A 22,237-nucleotide genomic window follows, 5' to 3' on the forward strand; every position below is an offset into this window, starting at 1 on the left:
GCTAAACTCAGCATAAAGAAAAACAGATTATGAAGTTGAAAATTAGACAAACTTGTGTAATGTTTCATCATTAAGAAATATGTTGGAAAACAACCACATTATCATACTGAGTATCCAATAGCATCCTATTTGCTCACTGCTGGACTCACTTTAACATTGACCAACAGTGATCTAAGGCCAGTATGCATGCTCTGTGTATACCAAGAGCCTATGATGAGAAATAGCTGAGATCCCTTCACAGAGGGCTGTCTCCAGGATTTCAGCCAAACAGATTGTTTTGGAACACCTGCACATGTCTGTGTAAATCAGATCACTGAGGAAGGCAGTGACAATTAGTCCTTGGGCTTTTGGGGAGCTGAGGCCATATTTGATAGCTCTTTGGACCACCAGCCATTTTCAGAGATGCTAAATAAGGTTTGCTGGTGATAAATCTAGGCAAAAAATGGTCCAACAGCCATAATGAGAGCTACTGCTATAACCCTAGATTGACAGAATGCGGGCCCAAGTAGGGGAGGAGAGGTCAGGAAAACACAGAACACAGGGCTTTGTGCCTCGTGGGCAGTGGCTGATGAGTCGGAACTGTTGCTGTGAGGTCATCCAGAGTTGGCTTCTTAGACATCGCAGCACGCCTTTGAGAGAAGCGAGGTTCAAAGTTTGAGCTTTGGGGCCGGCGCCATGGCTCACTTGTTAATCCTCCGCCTGCAGTGTCAGCATCCCATATGGGTGCGGAGTTCTAGTCCCGTTTGCCCCTCTTCCAGTCCAGCAATCTGTTGTGGCTTGGGAAGGCAGTGGAGGATGGCCCAAGTGCTTGGGCCCATGCACCCGCATGGGAGACCAGGAGGAAACACCTGGCTCCTGGCTTTGGATCTGCGCAGTGCTGGCTGTTGCGGCCATTTTGGGAGTGAACCAATGGAAGGAAGTCCTTTCTCTCTGTCTCTCTCTCTCACTGTCTATAACTCCACTTGTCAAAAAAAAAAAAAAAAAAAAAAAAAGAAAAGAAAAGAAAAAAGTTTGAGCTTTGACGGTTGCTGGACAGTGCTGAGAGGAAGGAGAAGCCCTTCTGGTGTGAGCAGAAAAGCAGGCTGCCAGGGCGGAGGAAGGTGGGCTGGCGGGTGTTCCGGGACGGGGAAGATACCGCGTCGGGGCACTCCTCCTTCCTAGACCGTGGAACCCGGGAGACCTTAGTGCCAGAGGCCCTCAGGGTGTCTGTTGGAGGACTCAGGCCTTGCTAATTTCATTTACGCAGGAATTGCCTCGGGTCTTTAGCTGAGGGACACTGCGAAGGAGACACAACGACCCAAAGTTTTCCAAAGGATCTGGTTGGAAACCGATGGGTGACCCTCAAACCTCCGATCACATCGAGGGTACAAACAATGAGAAATTAGCAGAAAGGATTTGACAGGCGGGATGTCCTTCAGGGGCCGTGACGGGGCGAACGCTTCCCTCACCTCAGGCGCAGGCGGAGGAACTTCCCGCCCCCTCGCTGTCCCACCCCCCTGACCCGCCCACGGGCTCGCCCCGCCCCTCTGGCCCCGCCTTCTTCCCTCGCTCCAGTGGCTGCCCCGCTCAGCTCCACTAGTCCCGCCCCTTTCGCCTCGCCCTCCATTTCGGCCCGCCCCTCCTGTCCCCGGCGCGCGTCGCGGCGGCATGCCATGGGGACCGCGTCGTCTCTTGTGCGGCCCGCGGGCGGGGAGGTGATTGAGGACACGTACGGCGCGGGCGGCGGTGAGGCGTGCGAGATCCCGGTGGAGGTGAAGCCCAAGGCCCGCCTGCTGCGCGGCTCGCTCCGCCGGGGCGCTGGGGCCGGGCCCGGGGCGCAGGCGCGCGGCGCGGGCGGCGGCGGGCTGCTGGGGGCCAGCTTCAGGTCCACCGGCTCGTCGCTGCCCGAACTGGAGTACGCGGCGGCCGAGTGCGAGCGGCTCAGGAAGGAGTACGAGATCTTCCGGGTCAGCAAGACCCAGGAGCTGTTGTCCATGGGCCGCCGCGAGGCCAAGCTGGACACGGAGAACAAGCGGCTGCGGGCGGAGCTGCAGGTAACGCCCCGGGCGGCGGCGGGCTCGGGGCTGCCGGCTGTCCGCAGACTGGGCGGTGGGGCGCCCGGGGACGGAACTGCCCCCCTGGCTGGCTGTGGGGCTGCTGTCTCCTGTCTACACGGGCTCCTCGGCCGCCCTTCCTTCCGTTTGTTTCCGGTTGCTTCTTACGCTCCAAGACGTGGCCTGGGTGGACTCAGCTGCGGTCCCTCACCCCAAGACAGGTGACACGTCTTCAGGCAGCTCCGCGACCTCGCCCTCGCCCCATTCCACCTGGGGGCGCCTCCCGGTGGGGCTCAGGGCCCCGCGTCCCTGTGCAAAGCTCCTGGGATGTTAACAATGTTGGCGTGAGTTTTTCTGGACGCCTCCTGCTTTTCACCCTCTGAGGTGCTGCAGTGGGAAACCTTCCTAGTCAGATTCCTTAGTTCCCTTATTTACTCTAAACCCCAATGCGGGTCCATTTGTAATTCCTTAAGATAGTATATAAAGCCGAGGTTGCTTTTGCGTAAGCCAGATTCTGAGACTTGGAGCCGTCGGTTGTGTCATTTGTTCTTTTTCTGTCTATGGAAGAGGCTTCTAGGCAGCCCAGGCCCCTGAGATCATCACGGTAGGATCTGAGTGAATTCCTGGTTTTTTAAAAGAAAGAAATCTGCCTCCTCATTTAGGTGTTCCTGTGGTCAGGTTGATTTTTTAACTCCCTCATCAGCCGATACCTAAAGGGTGCTTGTTGGTTTTGGTGTCTTAGTGTTTTCCTGCTTGGCAGTGTTAATGTATTTGCCTGTAGAAAATGGACTTGCGCATTTCGTGTATCCACACTGCGGACCGTGTGCAGGGCACACGGGAAACAACTTAGATGGCAGGTAGGAAAGAAGGTGGAGGTCAGCGGGCAGAGTGCGGCGTTCCCGGAGTACTCCTGCTGCCCGCCTGATTCCTGGGGAAGCCTACTTGCTTCCTTTCTCACATTTCTATGCATGGAGAAACTCTCCCGCCAGACTTTTCTGGGCGGCCTGCAGTGTATCAGACACTGCATGGGACTTGGGGTAGCAACACAAGTAAGATGTGGTGCCAAGGAGTGCAGGGTCTCCCAGAATTAAGTATCCTTCAAGTGAAGCCTTTCAAGTTGTACTTTTAAAAGAGTCTCCTAAAGATGGGACAATGGAAGTAGAGGGAAGTTCAAGAGCTGATGGAGATGATGCAGAATTTCAATGAAAAATTGATTTCCATTGAAAGCGTAACATTGATGTGACCTCATTTGCTATAGTTCAAGTGTGTTTGCATTTTCCCATCATGTGTTTGAATGAAATGGCAACATATAATTCTTGAAAATTGGTACAATAATAGGTTGTTAAAATTTCAAGATATGTAGCATGTCAGAATGTCGAATTTGGGAGAAAGGCTATTTTTGTTAAGCAATAAAAAAGTAAATTATTCCAGGCACTTCAGAAAACTTACCAGAAGATACTTCGGGAAAAAGAAAGTGCTTTGGAAGCAAAATACCAAGCAATGGAGAGAGCAGCTACATTTGAACATGACAGAGATAAAGTTAAAAGGCAATTCAAGGTACGCTCCTACATCTTTACCCCCAAAGTGACATGGAATAAAAAATAGTATATTATAAAAGCTTCTATAACGTTGTGGGGAACAATTAGGAACAAGTCATGTATGGCTTATGAAAGTGATAAGAACCGGAATAAGTGCTTTTTACATTTTTGAGTTGGACGTGGTACCCTCGAGATAGTTCAGACAAAAAATATAAAGGTGAACATATGAGTGGGGATTTTGGAAAGAGTGTGGAAACGTTTGGGGAGGACGTCAGGTATTTAGGGGAGACTGAACGTCACTGTGCTCGCCAGCCCTGCACTGCAGGCGTGCACCCTGCTGGCATTTATTTCAGTGGGTTCCAGCTACAAGGCAATAAGATAAAGGCATTGGGATTCTCCCTCCTAAGAAAGAGTGTATTGTGGACCAAATGCACATTGGTTTTATGAATGATAGTTCCTTTAGAAGTTGAAGGCATGACTTCTTTTTATCACAAAAATGTTTTCAAAATGTAAAATCTTTTTAAAGATTTTTAGGGAAACCAAAGAAAACGAAATTCAAGACTTACTAAGAGCCAAGCGAGAGCTGGAGAGCAAACTTCAGAGGTTGCAGGCTCAGGGGATCCAGGTGTTTGATCCTGGGGAGTCTGATTCGGATGACAACTGTACAGATGTTACTGGTAAACCTATTTGCTGTTTACGGTTTTGTGTGCTTTCAGCATAACTGGAGTAAAATTGTAGAGCCAGCTTAGAATCCTGCCGTATCTGTATTGGCTAGGCTATTGCTTTGTGTATTGATACAGATAGAATTGTTCTCTCTTTTTCAGTCAGCTGTTGGGGCACCCAGGAAGTCAGGGGCTGGGGCTTATTCTGTCTTGTTGCCCTGCCATGTCTACTCCACAGCTCTTCCCTCTCTGGTCTCAGATAGCTAAAGGGAAGAAGAGAGGGGGGAAACAAATTCCTTTCTTTGAAGGCACATCCTGAAAGGTATACAGATCACTTCTGCTCAAATCTTGTTGGCCGGAACTATACCTAGGAAGACGGGAAAATGGAATCAGTTACTGGGCAGATACGTGTCTGGCTAAAATGTGGAGTTCTGGTACCAAGGGAAGAATGGATATTACAGGTAGTAGTCTCTGCAGCATTATTTTTCCACTCAATGATGTGTTCTTTGCCATTATTGTTTAACTTTTTATTAATTTTTATATGTTTGAAATGCAGACAGAGGGAAATTTCCCATCTGCTACTGGTTTACTATTCAGATACCCACAACATCCAGGGCCAGGTCAGGCTATAGCCTGGACCTGGGAACTCAGTCTGGGTCTCCCATGTTGGTGGCAGGAACATAACTACTGAGCTGTCACCTTCTGCCTCCCAGGCTGTGCATCAGCAGGAAGCTGGGAACTGGACCTCAAACCCAAGCAGTCTGTTAGGGAATGTGCACATCCTACACAGTGTCTTGACCACTGCCCTAGACACCTGCCCTACAGCTGCACAGAGTTGTTTCCAATGTAGTTTGGTGAAATATTCAAGGAATTTTTTGTTTGGGGGCAGGTGTCTGGCCTAGCAGTTAAGATAGGATGCTCATGTCCCATGTTGGAGTACATAGGTTCCACACCTGGCTCCACTACTGATTTTAACTCTTGCTAGTATAGACCCTGGGAGACAGCAGTGGTGACTCAAGTGACTAGGGTCCTTCTACCCATGTGAGAAGCCTGGGTTAAGTTCTAGGCTCCTGGCTTGTTCCTCCCCAGCAAGGGGCCGTTGCTAGCATTTGAGGAGTGAACCAGTGGATGGCCGTGTTCTTAGGCCCTCTCCTTCCCCAACACCGAATGTCTACCTTGCAAATAAATAAATTCTTGATAATTTATAATGAAACATATATAAGGTGTCTTTCCAGAAATAAAAGTCTGAGGTCAGAATGAAAGGATTCATCATGTTCCAAGAAAACACTAGCAAAATATGACTAATTCTGGGAAAAGATAAAGATTTTGTTTTAAATGTAGAAAAATATAGTTACTTTCCCACTTACAAGGGACTGTAATTCTTACAGACTGAAGCATTGTGGAGTAAAATGATTTTAATTTCATTTTAATTCATTAGAATCTGACCAGCAACTTGGCTTTTAATCATAACTTCTGAGGAAGAAATGAAGTAGTTTTTACTGGCCAAGAGTGACTTAGAAAATATGCCTTTATGCCCCTGTATTATTAGTCTTGGTGATCATTTCAATATTGACATTTCCAAATATGTAGTGTTTTAAAACTATTGTACTTGTCGAGGTAGCAAAAACTGTTCAGTATTCTTTTCTGCATCTTTCTTATTATTTTTTTCAAACATGAAGGAGGAAAGTTGAGGGTAGGCTGCCCATTTCAGATTTAAACAGTAAGCTCAAGTTTGCCAGAGATTTAGCCCGCATAGCAGTGTATGATCAGGAGGCCTTGTAGACACTTGGCAAATATGATTTCTTATAGAATCATCCACATGTCATCTGTAGCTGTTGATTTAGATGTTAATTTTCCTGCCTTGGGAGCCTTAGAACCATGTACTCTCTGCTCAGAGAGCTTGCATCCTAACAAGTCACAAATATTAATTATTAGTGTGTTAGTAGAATGTATCTCTGAAGTTCTTTCCTTTAGATTTTAATTGATAACTAAGCTGTATAGTTAGAAGTGGTTTTTAGAATTTCTTCTGCTGTCGTTATAATTCCTTTATTCTTATTTCTTTTCATCTTTCTCTATTTATTTCCCTTTTTGAACTTGGAATGATAATCAGAATTATGCTAAATAGTGCCTTAGAACTTTGCCAAAAGTCAGTGGCAAAGTGCTTTCAAAATCATCGTTTGAGTCTTTACTGTCTTTATGATGTTGTGGTATTTTTAAAATTAGAAATCCTGTTCAGTATGTGTGATGAGTTTTTGAACATTCAATAACTCAGTTTTCACAAAGTAAAAACCTCTTGTTTTAATAGCTGCTGGGACCCAGTGTGAGTACTGGACTGGCGGAGCCTTGGGGAGTGAGCCCTCCCTAGGAAGTATGATCCAGCTTCAGCAGTCTTTCCGAGGCCCTGAGTTTGCCCATAGTTCTATAGATGTGGAAGGACCCTTTGCAAATGTCAACAGAGGTAAGGCACACTGTTTACCAGTTATGCACCAGCAGGAGTGACTGTTGTGTTATCTTGGGCTAGGAGAGCCACCATCAGAGAGAACGGTATTTGTGTTCTGGGCATCTTCCATTGACAAACCATCATGCACTGATGCTATGGTGAAATTATATAATTCAAGGCATCCAGGCGCTAGCAACTGCTTCTGGTCTGAATCCTCAGGTGTTTTAGTTGAACAGGAAGAATCTTAAATAGATTAACTGAGAAACTGGGTTTTAGTTTTTCCCTCTGCTTGTTTCATAGTATTGAAGGTTAGAGTAGGTCATGGAGCAAAATATACAAATACTTCCAAAAGTTCCTGGGAAACTGGCCAGTGTGTGTCGCAGTGGGGTAAGGCACCACTTGTGATGCCAGCATCCCATATTTAGAGTCTCCAGTGCAGCTCCCTGTCAGTGTACCTGAAAGGATGATCCAAGTACTTGGGTCCCTGTGACCCACGTGGGAGACCTGGATGGAGGTCTTGGCCTCTAGGTTCAGCATGGCTTACTGGCTATTGCAGCTATTTGGGGAATAAATAAATGGATGGAAGAGCTCTCTCTCTCTCTCTCTCTGTCTCTTTCTTTCTTTCTCTCTCCCCTTCTCTCCTTCCCTTCCTCCCTCCCTCCTTCGTCCTCCTTCTCCCTCCTTTCCTCTCTGTCATTCTGCGTTTCTAATAAATACATAAATCTTTTTAAAAACTTCATGGAAAATGGAATTAAAAGATAAGATTATATTGGTGCAAAGAATCTGAAATCCATGCATACAAAGGGTCTTCAAAAAGTGCATGGAAAATGCATGTTATGAAAAATTCTGCATAGATTTCAAAATATTTTTGCACCAAAATAAACTTTTTAAAAATATTTATTTATTTGAAAAGCAGAGTTATAGAGAGGTAGATAGAAAGAAAGAGAGGTCTTCTATCCTCTGGCTCACTCCCCAGATTGCTGCAATGGCTAGAGCTGTGCTGATCTGAAGCCAGGAGCTTCTTCCGGGTCTCCCACAAGGGTGCAGGGGCCCAAGGACTTGGGCCATCTTTCACTGCTTTCCCAGGCCATAGCAGAGAGCTGGATCGGAAGTGGAGCAGCTGGGACTCAAACCAGTGCCCAGTGCCGGCTTCACCCGCTACACTACTCTGCCAGCCCCAAATAATAAATAAACTTTTAAAAATTATGTTTTTTTCCATGATTTTTTTGAAGTGCCCTCATACAGAAAGCCTAGTTAGGTAATGTATCTTTTTTTTTTTTTTTTTTTTAAATTTATCTTATTTATTTGAAAGGCAAAGTTATTGAGAGACTGGGAGTGAGAGATTTGCCATACACTGGTTCACTCTCCAAATGACCACAATGGCCAGGGCTGAGCCAGGCCAAAGCCAAGAGACCAGCGCAGCTTCTGGATCTCCCATATGGGTGCAGGGATCTAAGCACTTGGACCATCTTCTGCTTTCCTAGGCCCATTAGCAGGGACCTAGGGAGCTAGATCAGATGTGGAACTGCTGGAACTCGAATATGGACTGCCAGTCTCACAGGTGGTGGCTTAACCTGTTATACCACAGTGCCAGCCCCAGGTAATAGAATATTTTGATTATATTTATATAACCTGGTGTCTAAAATAACGCTAAGATCTCAGAATTTCAGTATCACTATAGACATAAGAAGTTGTAAATAGCTTTACTCCTTTTCCTTCAAACTATAAAATTATTTCCTTACTAACAAAATGAAAATAATTTTTAAAATTTGCTTTTTGATTGAAGCAAAAATTTCTTAAAATTTTCATTCTTGGGGCTGGTGTCATGGTGCAGTTGCCACCTATGACTCTGGCACCACACATTAGAGTGTTGGTTCAAGTCCTGACTGCTCTGCTTCCAATCCAGCTTCCTGTTGATGTGCCTGGGAAAGTAGTGGAAGATGGCCCATGTACTTGGGCCCCTTGCCACCCATGTGAAAAACCCAGATGGAGCTCCTGGCTTTGGACTGGCCTAGTCCCAGCCGTTGCAGCCATTAAGGGAGTGCCCTGCAGATAGATCTCTTTCTCTCTCTCTCCTTCTCTCTCTCCCTTGCACTCTGCCTTTTGGATTAATTTTTAAAAAATTTATTCTCACTAAATAGCATAAAGTTATTTTTCATTTTATGCCGCTGTTGAGGTTTCTTTTCAACTCAGTGTATTTCAAGAATAGTAAGAAGGTGACACCACAGGTCAGCTTGGTTGTGTAGGTGCCCCTCAGGTAGCAGACTGAACGGTTCATGTGCAGTAGTTGACAGGAGCCACTGGTATCCAGGGAGGATCACTAGTGACTGTTGTCATTTCCTGTTCTGGGTAGAATTTGGGGAACTGGGGCGGTGCTGTGGTGTAGTGGGTAAAGCTGCCGCCTGCAGTGCCGGCATCCCATATAGGCTCTGGTTCTAGTCCTGGCTGCTCCACTTCCAATCTAGCTCTCTGTTATGGCCTGGGAAAGCAGTAGAAGATGGCCCAAGTCTTTGGGCCCCTGCACCCATGTGGGAGACCTGGAAGAAGCTCTTGGCTCCTGGCTTCAGGTCAGCTCAGCTCCAGCCGTTGTGGCCACTTGGGGAGTGAACCAGCAGATGGAAGACCTCTTCCTCTCTCTCTCTCTGCATCTCTTTCTCTCTCTCTGTAACTGACTTTCAAGTAAAATAAATCTTAAAAAAAAAAAAAAAGAATTTGGGGAACTGGTTGCCTTCTAATGTTATTCTAGAAACTAAGTCGGTATTGACATGTGAGATTGAGTTTATCGTATAAACCTGTTGTGTTTTTTTAGACTTTTGGAGTCATTAGATGTACTTCTAACAGCTTTTTCCTGAACTTTAATTTTATTTCAGATGACTGGGATATGGCTGTAGCTAGTTTGTTGCAGGTTACTCCCTTGTTTTCACACTCTCTATGGAGTAACACTGTCAGATGTTACCTCATTTGTACAGAGGAGACCCAAGTGGAGATGGATCTTTTCCTTAAGGTGAGGATATTTAGAAATTTGTACTTACCAGTGTAAAACAGAAGTCAATGTATTCTATTTATGATACTGTGATATCTATGTAAATAATTTATTTCCTATTTGACCATACATATTAAAGAGCAAGAAGCATCTTGGGCTTTTCTTAAGAGAAAATCTGTTCAGTGTTTTTATTTTTATTTTTTTATTTTTTATTTTTTTTTAACTTTCTGCGATTAACTGTTAGGATAGGAGCTAACAGAAAAAGAAGTTTCTGGGGCTGGTTTTGTGGCATAGCAGGTAAAGCCACCACCTGCAACACTGGCATTTCATATGGATGTTGGTTTGATTCCCAGCTGCTCTACTTCTAATCCAGCTCCCTGCTAATATGCCTGGAAAAGCATCAGAAGATGGCCCAAATGTTGGGGCCCCTACCACCCACATGGGAGACTCAAATGAAGCTTCAAGCTGCTGGCTTTGGCCTGGCGCAGCCTGGCCATTGAAGCCATTTGAAGTGTGAACCAGCAGATGAAAGATATATCTATTTCTTTCTCTGTTTCTCTCTGTCTGTTTCTGATTTTCAAAATAAGTAAAATAAATCTTAAAAAGTTTCTTACTCATTGTAGTTTTGAACATCAAATTAATATGTTAGAGGTTTTTTTTTTTTTTTTTTAGTATTTTCTTGAATATTCTTCACAATGTTTAAAACCCTCATTGGTCATACTTTAGATAATATTGTTACTACTTTCCAGTACTGTTGCAGGTAAAAACAAAATAAAATCTTTGTCATGGGCTTTGATTTTTGGTGGTGACTGGAGTTGTAGTAAGGCAGGGGAGTGAATTCTAGCCTGCTGGCCAACTCTGGTGTGCTGTCTTTGTATGGTTCAGAGCTAAGATTAATTTTCACATTTTAAATGGCTGGGGAAAAATGTCAAGAATACTACTTTGTGACATGTGAAAGTTACATAAAATCCAGATTTTAATGTGTTAGTAAGGTTGCGTTAAGACACTGTCAGCGTATTCACTTACATATTATCTATAGCTGCACTGCTTTGACACTTTAAGGGCAGATCAGGTTGTTGCATGAACCATCATACTACAAAGACCCTTGCTAAGGCAGCCAAGTGGTTAAGCATTGTTATTTTTGTAAACTTTCTTGCCATGTGACCCTTTAAAAAAAAAGTTGGCTTATTACTTTTCCCAGTGAATTTTAAATAAATCTACATGTGACGTGCAATATCTGCTATATTAATATTCTCCAGACTGCTGATTTGTAATACATTCATTTAGCAATCCTTTGTGATATTACTTAGTTTGGTGAGAAGATTTTAAATCTTTAAATCTAAGATTTTAAATCCCAAAGCTTCCAATTCAGTTCAGTAATTGAATGTAAGTTATTTCTGAGATGAGATCATTTTGAGAACATCACAGATTTCTTGCCTAAGTGTAGTAATCACTACTTAGTAACTATATTTATTATAAACCAACATGTTTGTACCTTGTGTTTGCTTCAGTGTTCTAATATGTCATGAAGCTTTTTATATGCAGATCTACAGGATATCCTATTTTAGGTTTACTATGAAGTAAATAATTTTCTAGGCTAGAAAATAGCCAAAGTTAAGCTATTATTTTTGCTTTGGAGAGGAATTTGTCTTTTTTAAGATGTTCATTAAAAAGTGATTACATCATTATCTTTTAATTTTTTATTGGAAAGTATCCAGCATAACCTGTTTTGATGCATGCTTTGTTTTTAGCTCATGAGATCTTTACTTAAATATGTTATACTTTTATATATTCTAATTTGCTTTTAGGTCTATTCACCTAAACTTAAAAGAATGTGTGAGACAATGGGATATTTTTTCCATGCTGTTTATTTCCCAGTAGATGTTGAAAATCAATTCCTCACTGTAAGAAAATGGGAAATTGAGAAGAGTTCATTAGTTATTTTATTCATTCACGTAACGTTACCAAGGTAAGCTGAAAAAAATCTGTAGCTTGTTATAGGCATTAGGCTTTAAACAAAATAGATTGCAAAGTGAACTGCAAAGATGTTTAAATTGTAATATAACCAAAAACAATCTGAATTCTGTTTTTTTGCTGTAAGATTTGTTTCATAGGTCATACAATTAACATTATCAGTGTAAAGATTATTTTAAACATGGATGGATTGGCAGACTGTAGCCTAAGGGCGAAATCTAGCCAAGTGTCTATTGGAATATAGACACATGCATTCATTTATGTATTTTCTATGGCTGCCTTCCTTCTATAATAGCCAAGTGGAATAGTTATAACAGACCCCGTATGTCTAGCAAAGCCTGAAATACTTACTATATGACCTTTTATCGAAAAAGTTGCTGATATGTGGTTTTAATAATGAACATTAACCTTCACTGTTTTCTTTCTTTGGACACAGATTAAGAGAAGTGAACATTAAATGGTACATGTGTTCTTGAATACTTCTATAGTTGTTGAATCATAATTTAAATGCTCTGAGTAGCTTACTAGTTCAAAAAGCCCAGTAAAGTGAACTGTTTTCTTATAATGTGAATACATTTGTGCTAATGAATTTTGTCTACAAATATTTTTTAACCAGTTAGATATCTAGATAAAAGACAAAGTAGTTTTTATCAGAGGTTAGCTTTCCTTTTAGATTTGTCATCTGATTGAAATTAATCTTTTCAAAGCATTTTTTTTTTGATTGTGGATCAGCTCTGACATTAATTTATACAGAAGTGTGTTGGGGCTCAAGTTTGACCAGAGTTTTCCTGCAGTGTAACCTACCATTGATCCTTGAGACTGAGCCCCAGTGGCCTGGAGGGCAGGGAACTTCCTGGTCAATGGGCCTCACCCAGAATGCTTAAGGAGTCCTTCAACTGGATTGCTGGGTTTCATTATTATCCACCCTCTTCTTTTTCTCACCCTGTTTCTATGTTTATTAGGTTATATCTTGTTTTATTCCTGAACATTTGGATGGTGTTTGATGTTACCTTGTAATATGTCATTTGTTTTTACATTATTTTTCTTTAATTTATAGCTTTAATTCTTAAAGCCATATTTTTTCACTTCCTTAAATTTGTTTAAATACTGTCCAGATGTTTTCTCACTCTTATCATCTGTTTCTAAATTTAAACTCTTAATGTTTTCTCTCCCTTCATGTTCCTTTCATATTTTATTACTTTTGCTTAACTAATTTCATTATATCTCCTTTAACAGAACTTTCATATTTTAAAAAATTGTAACTATTTTAAAATAAAAATTTTAATGTCTTACATTTAACCTTAGCTTTTGCCTTTTGCCTTGACTTTATTTTGCCTTGTTTTTTCTCTTACTCCATTTGCTTATTTTATTTCATTATTTGTTCCTTTCATGGTTGTCAAGCATGGCTCTAGGAATGGACTTCACACTACAAAAAAGGGAACCTTTGTCTATCTCAGGTTTCTCCTCTCTTGAATTACACCCTGCTGGTTTCCCATCCTTCTAAATGATCCCCAGATCTCCCTGGGACAATGTGGGGGTTCTACCCAGAAATACTTTTTTAAATAAGATTTATTTATTTTATTTGAAAAGCAGAGTTACAGTGAGAAGGGGAGACAGAGATCTATTCGCTGGATCATTCCCCAAGGTGGCCACAGCAACCAGGCTGGGCCAGGTTGAAGCTAGGAGCTTCATCAGGGTCTCCAGTAGGTGACTGGCCCAAGCACTTGGGCCATCTTCTGCTGCTTTCCTAGGCACATTAGCAGGGAGCTGGATCGGAAGTGGAGCAGCTGGGACATAAACTGGCACCCATATGGTATGTTGGCATCACAGGCAGCAGCTTCACCCACCGTGCCACAATGCTGGCCCTAGAAAATACTTTTCTGATCAGTAATCAATCCTTGTGTGCAGATTGTACTGTTCACAGGTTTCTCATACCATGCAGTCATCCCAGAAGAAGTTCTGTCTTTAAAAATTCATGGTTTTGGTCTGGCTGTTTGATGTAACCATTAAAACACAGCTTGGAGTGTCTGCACCCCATATTGGAGTGTCTGGGTTTGAGACCTGGCTCTGTTTCTGATTTGACTTCCTGCTAATGTGCACCTTGGGAGGCAGCAGGTGATGATTCAAGTGCTTGAGTCTCCACCACCCATATGGAACATCCAAACTGAGTTCTGGGCTCCTGGTTTCAGCCTGGCCTAATCCTGACTGTTGTAGGCATTTGGGGACTGAACCAATGGATGGATGGAGGATCCCTCTATCTCTCTGCCTTTCAAATAAAAAAAAAAAAAATAGGATTCCACTAAATCTAAGTCTATAGCTACTATCTGTGTACTTGAGGCTTCTCCTGCCAAGTAGACCTACATACAAAAAAAAAAAAAAAAAAAAAAATCAAACCCAAAAATCCCCACCGTCTTTAGAATGTGAAATGACTTAGCTGTAGGAGCGGAGAGTAGGCAGGAAGAGGTGGTGCTTAGTGAGGAACACGGGCACTGTGCTTCTTGGTTGTCATTCATTGCACAGGGAAGGCCCTCAGGCCTCTGACACTGCTTGTCCAAGTAGTTGTCTTCAGTGGATTTAATTTAACCTGTTTCCCTTCACGGCAGAATCATAGGAGAAACCTCTTACAATAAAGGATGAGGGCCGAAATACAGAGTCCAGCAGAGGTTGGCCGAGTGAAGGTTTCAAAATGGGCTGTTCTTTGCTCATGACTGGGCCTCCTTCATTGTCAATGCCCTAGTTGGGCAAGGCAGGCTCACTGAGCATGCTTGACCCTGAGTAGAAGGAAGGCTGCCCTGCCTCTGGAGAGCAGGTGCAGGTCCTGGTTGCACAGAGGGCTGACGGATGGTTTTCTTCAGAGTGACACCAGTCTTTCTCAAGGGAAAGGAGTTCAGTGCCCAAAGGGTAATTGTGTCTTTTAGGACATCGTAGGACCTTTTCCTGGCTTCCTTCAGTTCTTTTTAACTAACTCTCTTACAAAATACCTTAAAGAATTTGCTTACGCGGAAGCTCTTGCTTGTTCTGTGAGTGAACTTTCTTCATTGCTCATCAGCCTCCAGGTGTAGTGATCACTCCTCCCCTGTGCTCTGTCTCCTCTGGTCACAGCTGACTGCATCCTGAAGTGCAGATTAGCATGTGAGCTGGCTTTCCTTACTAGCGACTTCAGCAGTTTGTTTCATCTCTCCTATCTACTTCTCTTCCACAACATTATTTGAATCAAGTCCTAGAGAGCATATTTCATTCGAGTCCTGGGAGTCAGTTTTGTTAGGAATGATTCTGAAATCTGAGCATGTGGCTGGACAGAAGGCCCATTCTTTGTGTTCATGTAGGCCACATACTTCTCCCCAAGCAATTAACAAATGAACCATTAGAATTCTAGAAGTCTATACAGCATGCTCAGAATAATTTAAAAATGGAAAACTGTGGTTTGGAGAGATTGAATTAGTGCAGAAATATGTAAAAAATTAAAAGCATTACTTCTTCTGATTTTTATTTGGGGTAGTACTTTGATTTGTGAATTCTGAATTGTGTAAGCTCCCCATTATACCCAGCACATACACAATCATTCCCCAATTTGCCTCTCTGACAATTTCAATTTAATACTTCCTAGAAAAGGATTGGTTGCAATGTTCTTTCTGATGTAGAAAACCCCAATGGATTAGTCTAAGATTGTTCTAGAACTTTTGTAAAGAGATAATGATTTCCTGTAGCAAATTTAATTTTTTTTTTTTTTTTTTGACAGGCAGAGTGAGAGAGAGAGACAGAGAGAAAGGTCTTCCTTTGCCGTTGGTTCACCCTCCAATGGCCGCCGCGGCCGGCACACTGCGCTGATCCGATGGCAGGAGCCAGGAGCCAGGTGCTTTTCCTGGTCTCCCATGGGGTGCAGGGCCCAAGCACCTGGGCCATCCTCCACTGCACTCCCTGGCCACAGCAGAGGGCTGGCCTGGAAAAGGGGCAACCGGGACAGAATCTGGTGCCCCGACCGGGACTAGAACCCGGTGTGCCGGCGCCGCTAGGCGGAGGATTAGCCTAGTGAGCCGCGGCGCCGGCTAAATTTAATTTTTTTTAAACTTTAGCCTCAGTCAAGGTTTTTACTTGCCATCTAACCCCCAGATACTTCTTAAAAGAAGTATTGGGTATAAGGCTTTGGGTCATTGATTAGATGAGAAAAAGCTGAAAGATGAGAGACAAGAAAAATCTTGAAACCTTGGGGCTAATAATACCTGTGTTTGAATTTTAGATCTGTAAATAAAATTTTGTTTTTTATTTATGTAGTCTCATGAGTCTGATCCATTATTTTGAGCTATGTTTATAAGGTATATGTACTTTACAGTGTAATGCATAATTTCATATACTGACTCTGTCAGCTGATGAACACCATGTATTTTAAGATCAAGCTAAAACAGGTATAAAAATACCAAGTTTTGGAAAGTTTCACTAGTTCTGCGAGGGAGCCTTTTCTGACCACTTGTCACACTGTAGTGAGACCCATTGTTGGCGCTTGGGTTGGTTGTTTGCTGCAGAGTAACACAAGAAATGCCAATTTCCAATCTAGCCTTTTATTGGAAGACTGTGAAGAAGCTTTTCTGAAAAACCCTGAAGGAAAACCACGGTTAATTTATCATCATTTGGAAGAGGGGGAAGTCAGTTCTGACTCTGTGCAACAATTGCTTGATCAAGTTTCCAACCTAAAGACCAGCAAAGCCAAGGTAAAGCTCATAGGATGTTTTTTAGAGCATGCCTGGCAGAGGGAAGAGCTAGAACAAAGGCTGTGAGGAGTGGGCTGGAGCCTGGTGTGTTTGGGAGGGGAGGGAAGCCATCACAGCTGCAGCAGAAGGAGTGGGGTATAGGAGAGGCACCCTAGGTCCATCCTGAGGTGGGGAGCCACTGGAGGTCTTGAAGCAGAGGAGTGATAGGACCCGATGTGATCCCGCAGCAGGAAGGTTCTCAGGCCACTGTGTGAGAATGGGCAGTAGCTTGGAAGGTGCTGGGCAGAGTCTGAGAACTGCTGCCAGCATCCAGGTGAGAGATGTGGTGACTTGGGTGAGTCTGGTGCTAGGGGAGGTGTCAGGAAATGATGGAGTCCAGGATAAATTGAAATAGAGCCACCAGGATTTCCTAACAGGTTGGTTGTGGGCTGTGAGACAGCAGGAATGTGATCTGTGAATGAACAAATTAGATTCTTAGGGCTTTTCTTCTAAGCCCTTATCACCTGACCAAGAGTTAGTGTACGATTTTCTTATAGTGACTTTCCTAAGAGAATTGGAAAAAGCCAAAAGCTGATGATGGTATGCGAGAAATTGGGTCATTCCTAGATGCAAATAGAGATTGCATACTTTCTGTTACTATATTCTCAAATAACTTGGTAAACTTTTAGAGTTAATATGAAGGATACAATTGAAAACAGGCCTTTGTCTAGGGTGTGTTTTTTTTGTTAAGTTTTATTTATTTGAAAGAATTACAGAGAAAGAGAGATAGGAGAGATCTTCTATCTGCTGATTTCACTCCCTGAAAAGCCACTGCTACTAGGGCTGGACCAGGACGAAGTCAGGAGCTTCATTTGCCTCTCCCATGTAGGATGCCAACATCACAGGCAGCAGCTTAACCCACTATGCCACAATGCCTGCCCCTGTCTAGGGGTTTTTTTTTTTTTTTTTTTGAAGATTTATTTATTTAATTGAAAGACAGATGAGATGGGGCTGGCGCTGTGGTGCAGAGGGTTGATGCCCTGGCCTGAAGTGCTGGCATCCCATATGGAAACCAGTTCAAGACCTGGCTGCTCCACTTCCAATCCAGCTCTCTGTTATGGCCTGGGAAAGCAGTAGAAGATGGCCCAAGTCCTTGGGCCTCTGCACCCATGTGGGAAACCCAGAAGAAGCTCCTGGCTCCTGGCTTCGGATTGGCACAGCTCCAGCCGTTGTGGCCAATTGGAGGGTGAACCATTGGATGGAGGACCTCTCTCTCGTGCTCTCTGCCTCTCCTCTCTCTATGTAACTCTGACTTTCAAGGAAATAAATAAATCTTAAAAAAAAAAAAAAAAAAAAAGAGACAGAGTTAGAGGGAGAGACAGAAAGCAGAAAGGTCTTCGATCTATGGTTCATTTCCCAAATGGCTACAATAGCCAGAACTGGGCCAGGCTGAAGGCAGGAGTTTTTTCCAGGTCTTCTATATAGTGCAGAGGCCCAAATGCTTGGGCCATCTTCCACTGCTTTTCCCAGGCACATTAGGAGGAAGCTAGATCAGAAGTGAAACACCCATGACTTGAACAGGTACTCATATGGGATGCTAGCATTGTAGGCTGTGGCATAATCTGCTACACCACAGTGCCATCCCCTTTCTAGATTCTTTTTTTTTTTTTTTTAAAGATTTATTTTATTTATTTGAAAGACAGAGTTACAGAGAGAGGTAGAGACAGAAAGAGAAGTCTTCCATCTGCTGGTTCACTCCCTAGATGGTTGCAGAAGCTGCACCATTCTGAAGCCAGGAGCCAAGAGCTTCTTCCATGTCTCCCAAGCAGGTGTAGGGGCCCAAGGACTTGGACCATCTTCTACTGCTTCCTAGGCCATAGCAGAGAGCTGGATTGGAAGTGGAGCAGCCGGGATTAGAACTGGCATCCATATAGGATGCTAACACTTCAGGCCAGGGCTTTAACCCACTGTGCCACAGTGCCAGCCCCAACCCTGTCTAGATTCTTGACAAAGTTATTTCTCTGTGCCTAACCAGGAACAAAAATCAAATACGAATACAAACATTTTCCTTTATATCTTTTAGTATTGAAAAGGTAGGTTGAAATCAGCATGACGTATTAAAGAGTATGAAATAAAATTCATTTTTATGATTTTCAATGCCATTTCTTTTTTTTTATTAATATCATCCTGGTACATTAGATTCCACAAGAGAAGATAAATTCATCTTTCTTTTCTTTATTCTATAAATAGTACTTTAAAAAATTATCACTCTAGGGGCCAGCATTGTGGCATAGCAAGTTAAGCTTCCACCTGCTACACTGGCATCCCTTATGGGCACCGATTCAAGAGCTACTCTGCTTCTTATCCAGCTCCCTGTTAATGTGCCTGGAAAAGTATCCGAGGATGGCCCAAGTGCTTGGGCCCCTGCTGCCAATGTGGGAGACCCAAAAGAAGCCCCAGCTCCTAGCTTTGGCCTGGCCCAGCCCCAGCCCCAGCCATTGAGGCTATTTGGGGAGTGAACCTGAAGGTGGAAGACTCTCTTCCTCTCTAACTCTGCCTTTCAAATAAATAAGTGAATCTTTAAAAGAAATAATACACCAGAAAAATGAATTTATCTTATAAAAATAGGAGTAAAGTAAGCTGCCTACTATGATTTAAAGTATAATATAAATTTTCATTCTGGTTATTTGACATGCTTTTTGAAATCATTTGCTTTTTCTAATTTTATCAAATATTAACTACTTATTAATAATATACATATTCTTTACAGATAGAGGATTCTTAAGTTTTATTTATTTGAAAAGCAGAGTGATGAGAGGAGAGAGAGAGAGAGTTGTCTTCATCTGCTGGTGTACTTCCCAAGTGCCTGCAACACCCAGGGCTAGACCAGGCTGAACTCCATTCAGGTCTCCCACATGGGTGGCAGGGACCCAACTACGTGGGCCATCATCTGCTGCCTCCCAGGTGCATTAGCGGGGAGCTGAATTGGAAGCAGGGGCAGGACTCAGTTCCAGGCACTCTGATGTATGACATGGGCATCCCAAGCGGTGGCGTACTTTGCTGCACCACAATGCCTGCCTCAAGGGCATTCTTTTAGCAAACTCAGGACTGTTGTTTTATATAGCCAAATGACATTTTGCTTTCTTTGTTTACTAACATAAGAATTATTTTGGGAAATGGGAGCAGGCCTTTGGCTTAGCAGGTAAGCTGCCACTTAGGATGCCTCCATATCGGAGTGCCTAGGTTTGAGTCCTGGCTCTGCTTGCAATTCTAGCTTTGTTCTAAAGTGCACCCTAGGAGGCAGCAGGTGATGGCTCAAATAGTTAGGTTCCTGCCACCCACTTGGGAGACCTGGATTGGGTTCCTGATTCCCAACTTTGACCTGGCCCAGCACCAGCTGTTGCAGGTATTTGGGAATTAACCAGCATATGAAGTTCTGTTTCTATCTACCTCTCAAATAAATAGGTAAATTAATTTTAAAAATCGATTTTCATCCTTTTTAAGGTATGTCTGTTGAGTGGTATGGAAATATATGAGACAAAATTTGGATACAAACAGCAAAAACCATAAACTTTTGGTTTTGTTGCATCTAAATCTTCATGTGACCTTGGACAGATTATGTGTCTCGCTTTCTTCTATGAAATGGGGGTGATAACAGTTTGTCCCTCGTGAGGTGGTTGTGTGGATCTATGAGCTAATTAAAGCACTTAGACCAGTAAGTCCTGACACATACTCGAAGTGTTCACCAGTATCTCCTGCTGCTGCTGCTGCTGTTTTTGTCATTGCTAAACTTCTTTTTTGTTAACTCCTAGATCATTGATCATGTGGGGGATCCTGCAGATGGAGTATATAAAACTTATATTTGTGTGGAAAAGATTATTAAACAGGTACGTGTGAATTCCTGGTTATGATCTCATCTGAAGTATTTTTAAGATTGTTTCTTTTCTTTTTTTTTAACTTTTATTTAAAAATATAAATTTCTGAAGTACAGCTTTTGGATTACAGTGGCTTCCCCCCACCCCCATAACTTCCCTCCCACACACAACCCTCCCATCTCCTGCTCCCTCTCCCATTCCATTCACATCAAGATTCATTTTCAATTATCTTTATATACAGAAGATCAATTTAGTATATATTAAGTAAAGATTTCAACAGTTTGCACCCACACAGAAATACAAAGTGTAAAGTACTCTTTGATTACTAGTTATACCGTTGATTCACATAGTACAACACATTAAAGACAGAGATCTTACATGGGGAGTAAGTGCACAGTGACTCCTGTTTATTTAATAATTGACACTCTTGTTTATGGTGTGAGTAATCACCCTAGGCTCTTGTCATGAGTTGCTAAGGCTATGGAGGCCTTTTGAGTTCACCAACTCCGATCTTATTTAGACAAAGTCATAGTCAAAGTGGAAGTTCTCTCCTCCCTTCAGAGAAAGGTACCTCCTTCTTTGATGGCCTGTTGCCTGTTCTTTCTGCTGGGATGTCACTCACAGAGATCTTTCATTTAGTGTTTTTTTTTTTTTTTTTTTTTTTTTTGCCAGAGTGTCTTGCTTTCCATGGCTAAAATACTCTCATGGGCTTTTTAGCCAGATCTGCATGCCTTAAGGGCTGATTCTGAGGCCAGAGTGCTGTTTAGGACATCTGCCATTCTATGAGTCTGCTGTGTATCCCACTTCCCATGTTGGATCCTTCTCTCCTTTTTAATTCTCTCAGTTAGTATTAGCAGACACTAGTCTTGTTTATGTGATCCCTTTGACTTTTAAATCCTATCATTATGATCAATTATGAACTGAAACTGATCACTTGGACTAGTGAGATGGCATTGGTATATGCCACCTTGATGGGATTGAATTTGAATCCCCTGGCACGTTTCTAACTCTGATGTTCAGGGCAAGTCCGATTGAGCATGTCCCAAACTGTACATCTCCTCCCTCTCTTATTCCCACTCTTATATTTAACAGAGAACACTTTTCAGTTAAATTTAAACACCTAAGAATAATTGTGTGTTAATTGAAGAGTTCAACCAATAGTATTAAGTAGAACAAAAAAAAAAAATACTAAAAAGGATAAAGTATTAAGTTGTTCCTTGACAATCAGGACAAGGGCTATCCAGTCATTGTTTCTCATAGTGTCCATTTGACTTCAACAGGTTTCCTTTTTGGTGTTTGGCTAGTTGCCAGGGAGAACATATATTTGTCCCTCTGAGACTGGCTTATTTCACTCAGCGTGATGTTTTCCAGATTCCTCCATTTTGTTGCAAATGACCGGATTTCATTGTGTGTGTGTTTTTTTTTTTAATTGCTATATAGTATTCTATAGAGGCATGTCCCATAATTTCTTTTATTTATTTATTTATTTATTTATTTTTTTTAAAATTTTTGACAGGCAGAGTGGACAGTGAGAGAGAGAGACAGAGAGAAAGGTCTTCCTTTGCCATTGGTTCACCCTCCAATGGCCGCCGCGGCTGGCGCGCTGCGGCCAGCGCACCGCGCTGATCCGATGGCAGGGGCCAGGAGCCAGGTGCTTTTCCTGGTCTCCCATGGGGTGCAGGGCCCAAGCACCTGGGCCATCCTCCACTGCACTCCCTGGCCACAGCAGAGAGCTGGCCTGGAAGAGGGGCAACCGGGACAGAATCCGGCGCCCCAACTGGGACTAGAACCTGGTGTGCCGGCGCCGCAAGGCGGAGGATTAGCCTAGTGAGCCGCGGCGCCGGCCCCCATAATTTCTTTATCCAGTCTACTGTCGATGGGCATTTAGGTTGATTCCATGTCTTAGCTATTGTGAATTGAGCTGCAGTAAACATTAAGGTGCAGACAGCTCTTTTATTTGTTTGTTTAATTTCCTTTGGGTAAATTCCAAGGAGTGGGATGGCTGGGTTGTATGGTAGGGTTATATTTAGGTTTCTGAAGAAAATCT

General features: G+C 42.9%; 1 protein-coding gene across 5 annotated transcripts in view; it reads left to right on the plus strand.

The window, feature by feature from the left end:
- Nucleotides 1-1,597: 1,597 nt before the first annotated feature.
- The window catches only part of NPHP3 (nephrocystin 3), a 45,124-nt gene continuing 24,484 nt past the window's right edge, over nucleotides 1,598-22,237 (plus strand). Inside the window, exons 1-8 of one of the 5 annotated variants that reach the window (XM_008266202.4) lie at nucleotides 1,598-2,033; nucleotides 3,465-3,590; nucleotides 4,098-4,248; nucleotides 6,539-6,691; nucleotides 9,544-9,677; nucleotides 11,465-11,625; nucleotides 16,183-16,336; nucleotides 20,128-20,202. In XM_008266202.4, the coding sequence (XP_008264424.2) occupies nucleotides 1,653-2,033; nucleotides 3,465-3,590; nucleotides 4,098-4,248; nucleotides 6,539-6,691; nucleotides 9,544-9,677; nucleotides 11,465-11,625; nucleotides 16,183-16,336; nucleotides 20,128-20,202 (1,335 nt within the window). In that variant the 5' untranslated portion in view covers nucleotides 1,598-1,652. The remainder of the gene's footprint in view (nucleotides 2,034-3,464; nucleotides 3,591-4,097; nucleotides 4,249-6,538; nucleotides 6,692-9,543; nucleotides 9,678-11,464; nucleotides 11,626-16,182; nucleotides 16,337-20,127; nucleotides 20,203-22,237) is intronic. The other 4 variants (XM_070072811.1, XM_051858998.2, XM_070072809.1 and 1 more) reach the window with 4 other exon arrangements.

The sequence above is a fragment of the Oryctolagus cuniculus genome, chromosome 4, assembly GCF_964237555.1.
Source record: "Oryctolagus cuniculus chromosome 4, mOryCun1.1, whole genome shotgun sequence".
NCBI lineage: Eukaryota > Metazoa > Chordata > Mammalia > Lagomorpha > Leporidae > Oryctolagus > Oryctolagus cuniculus.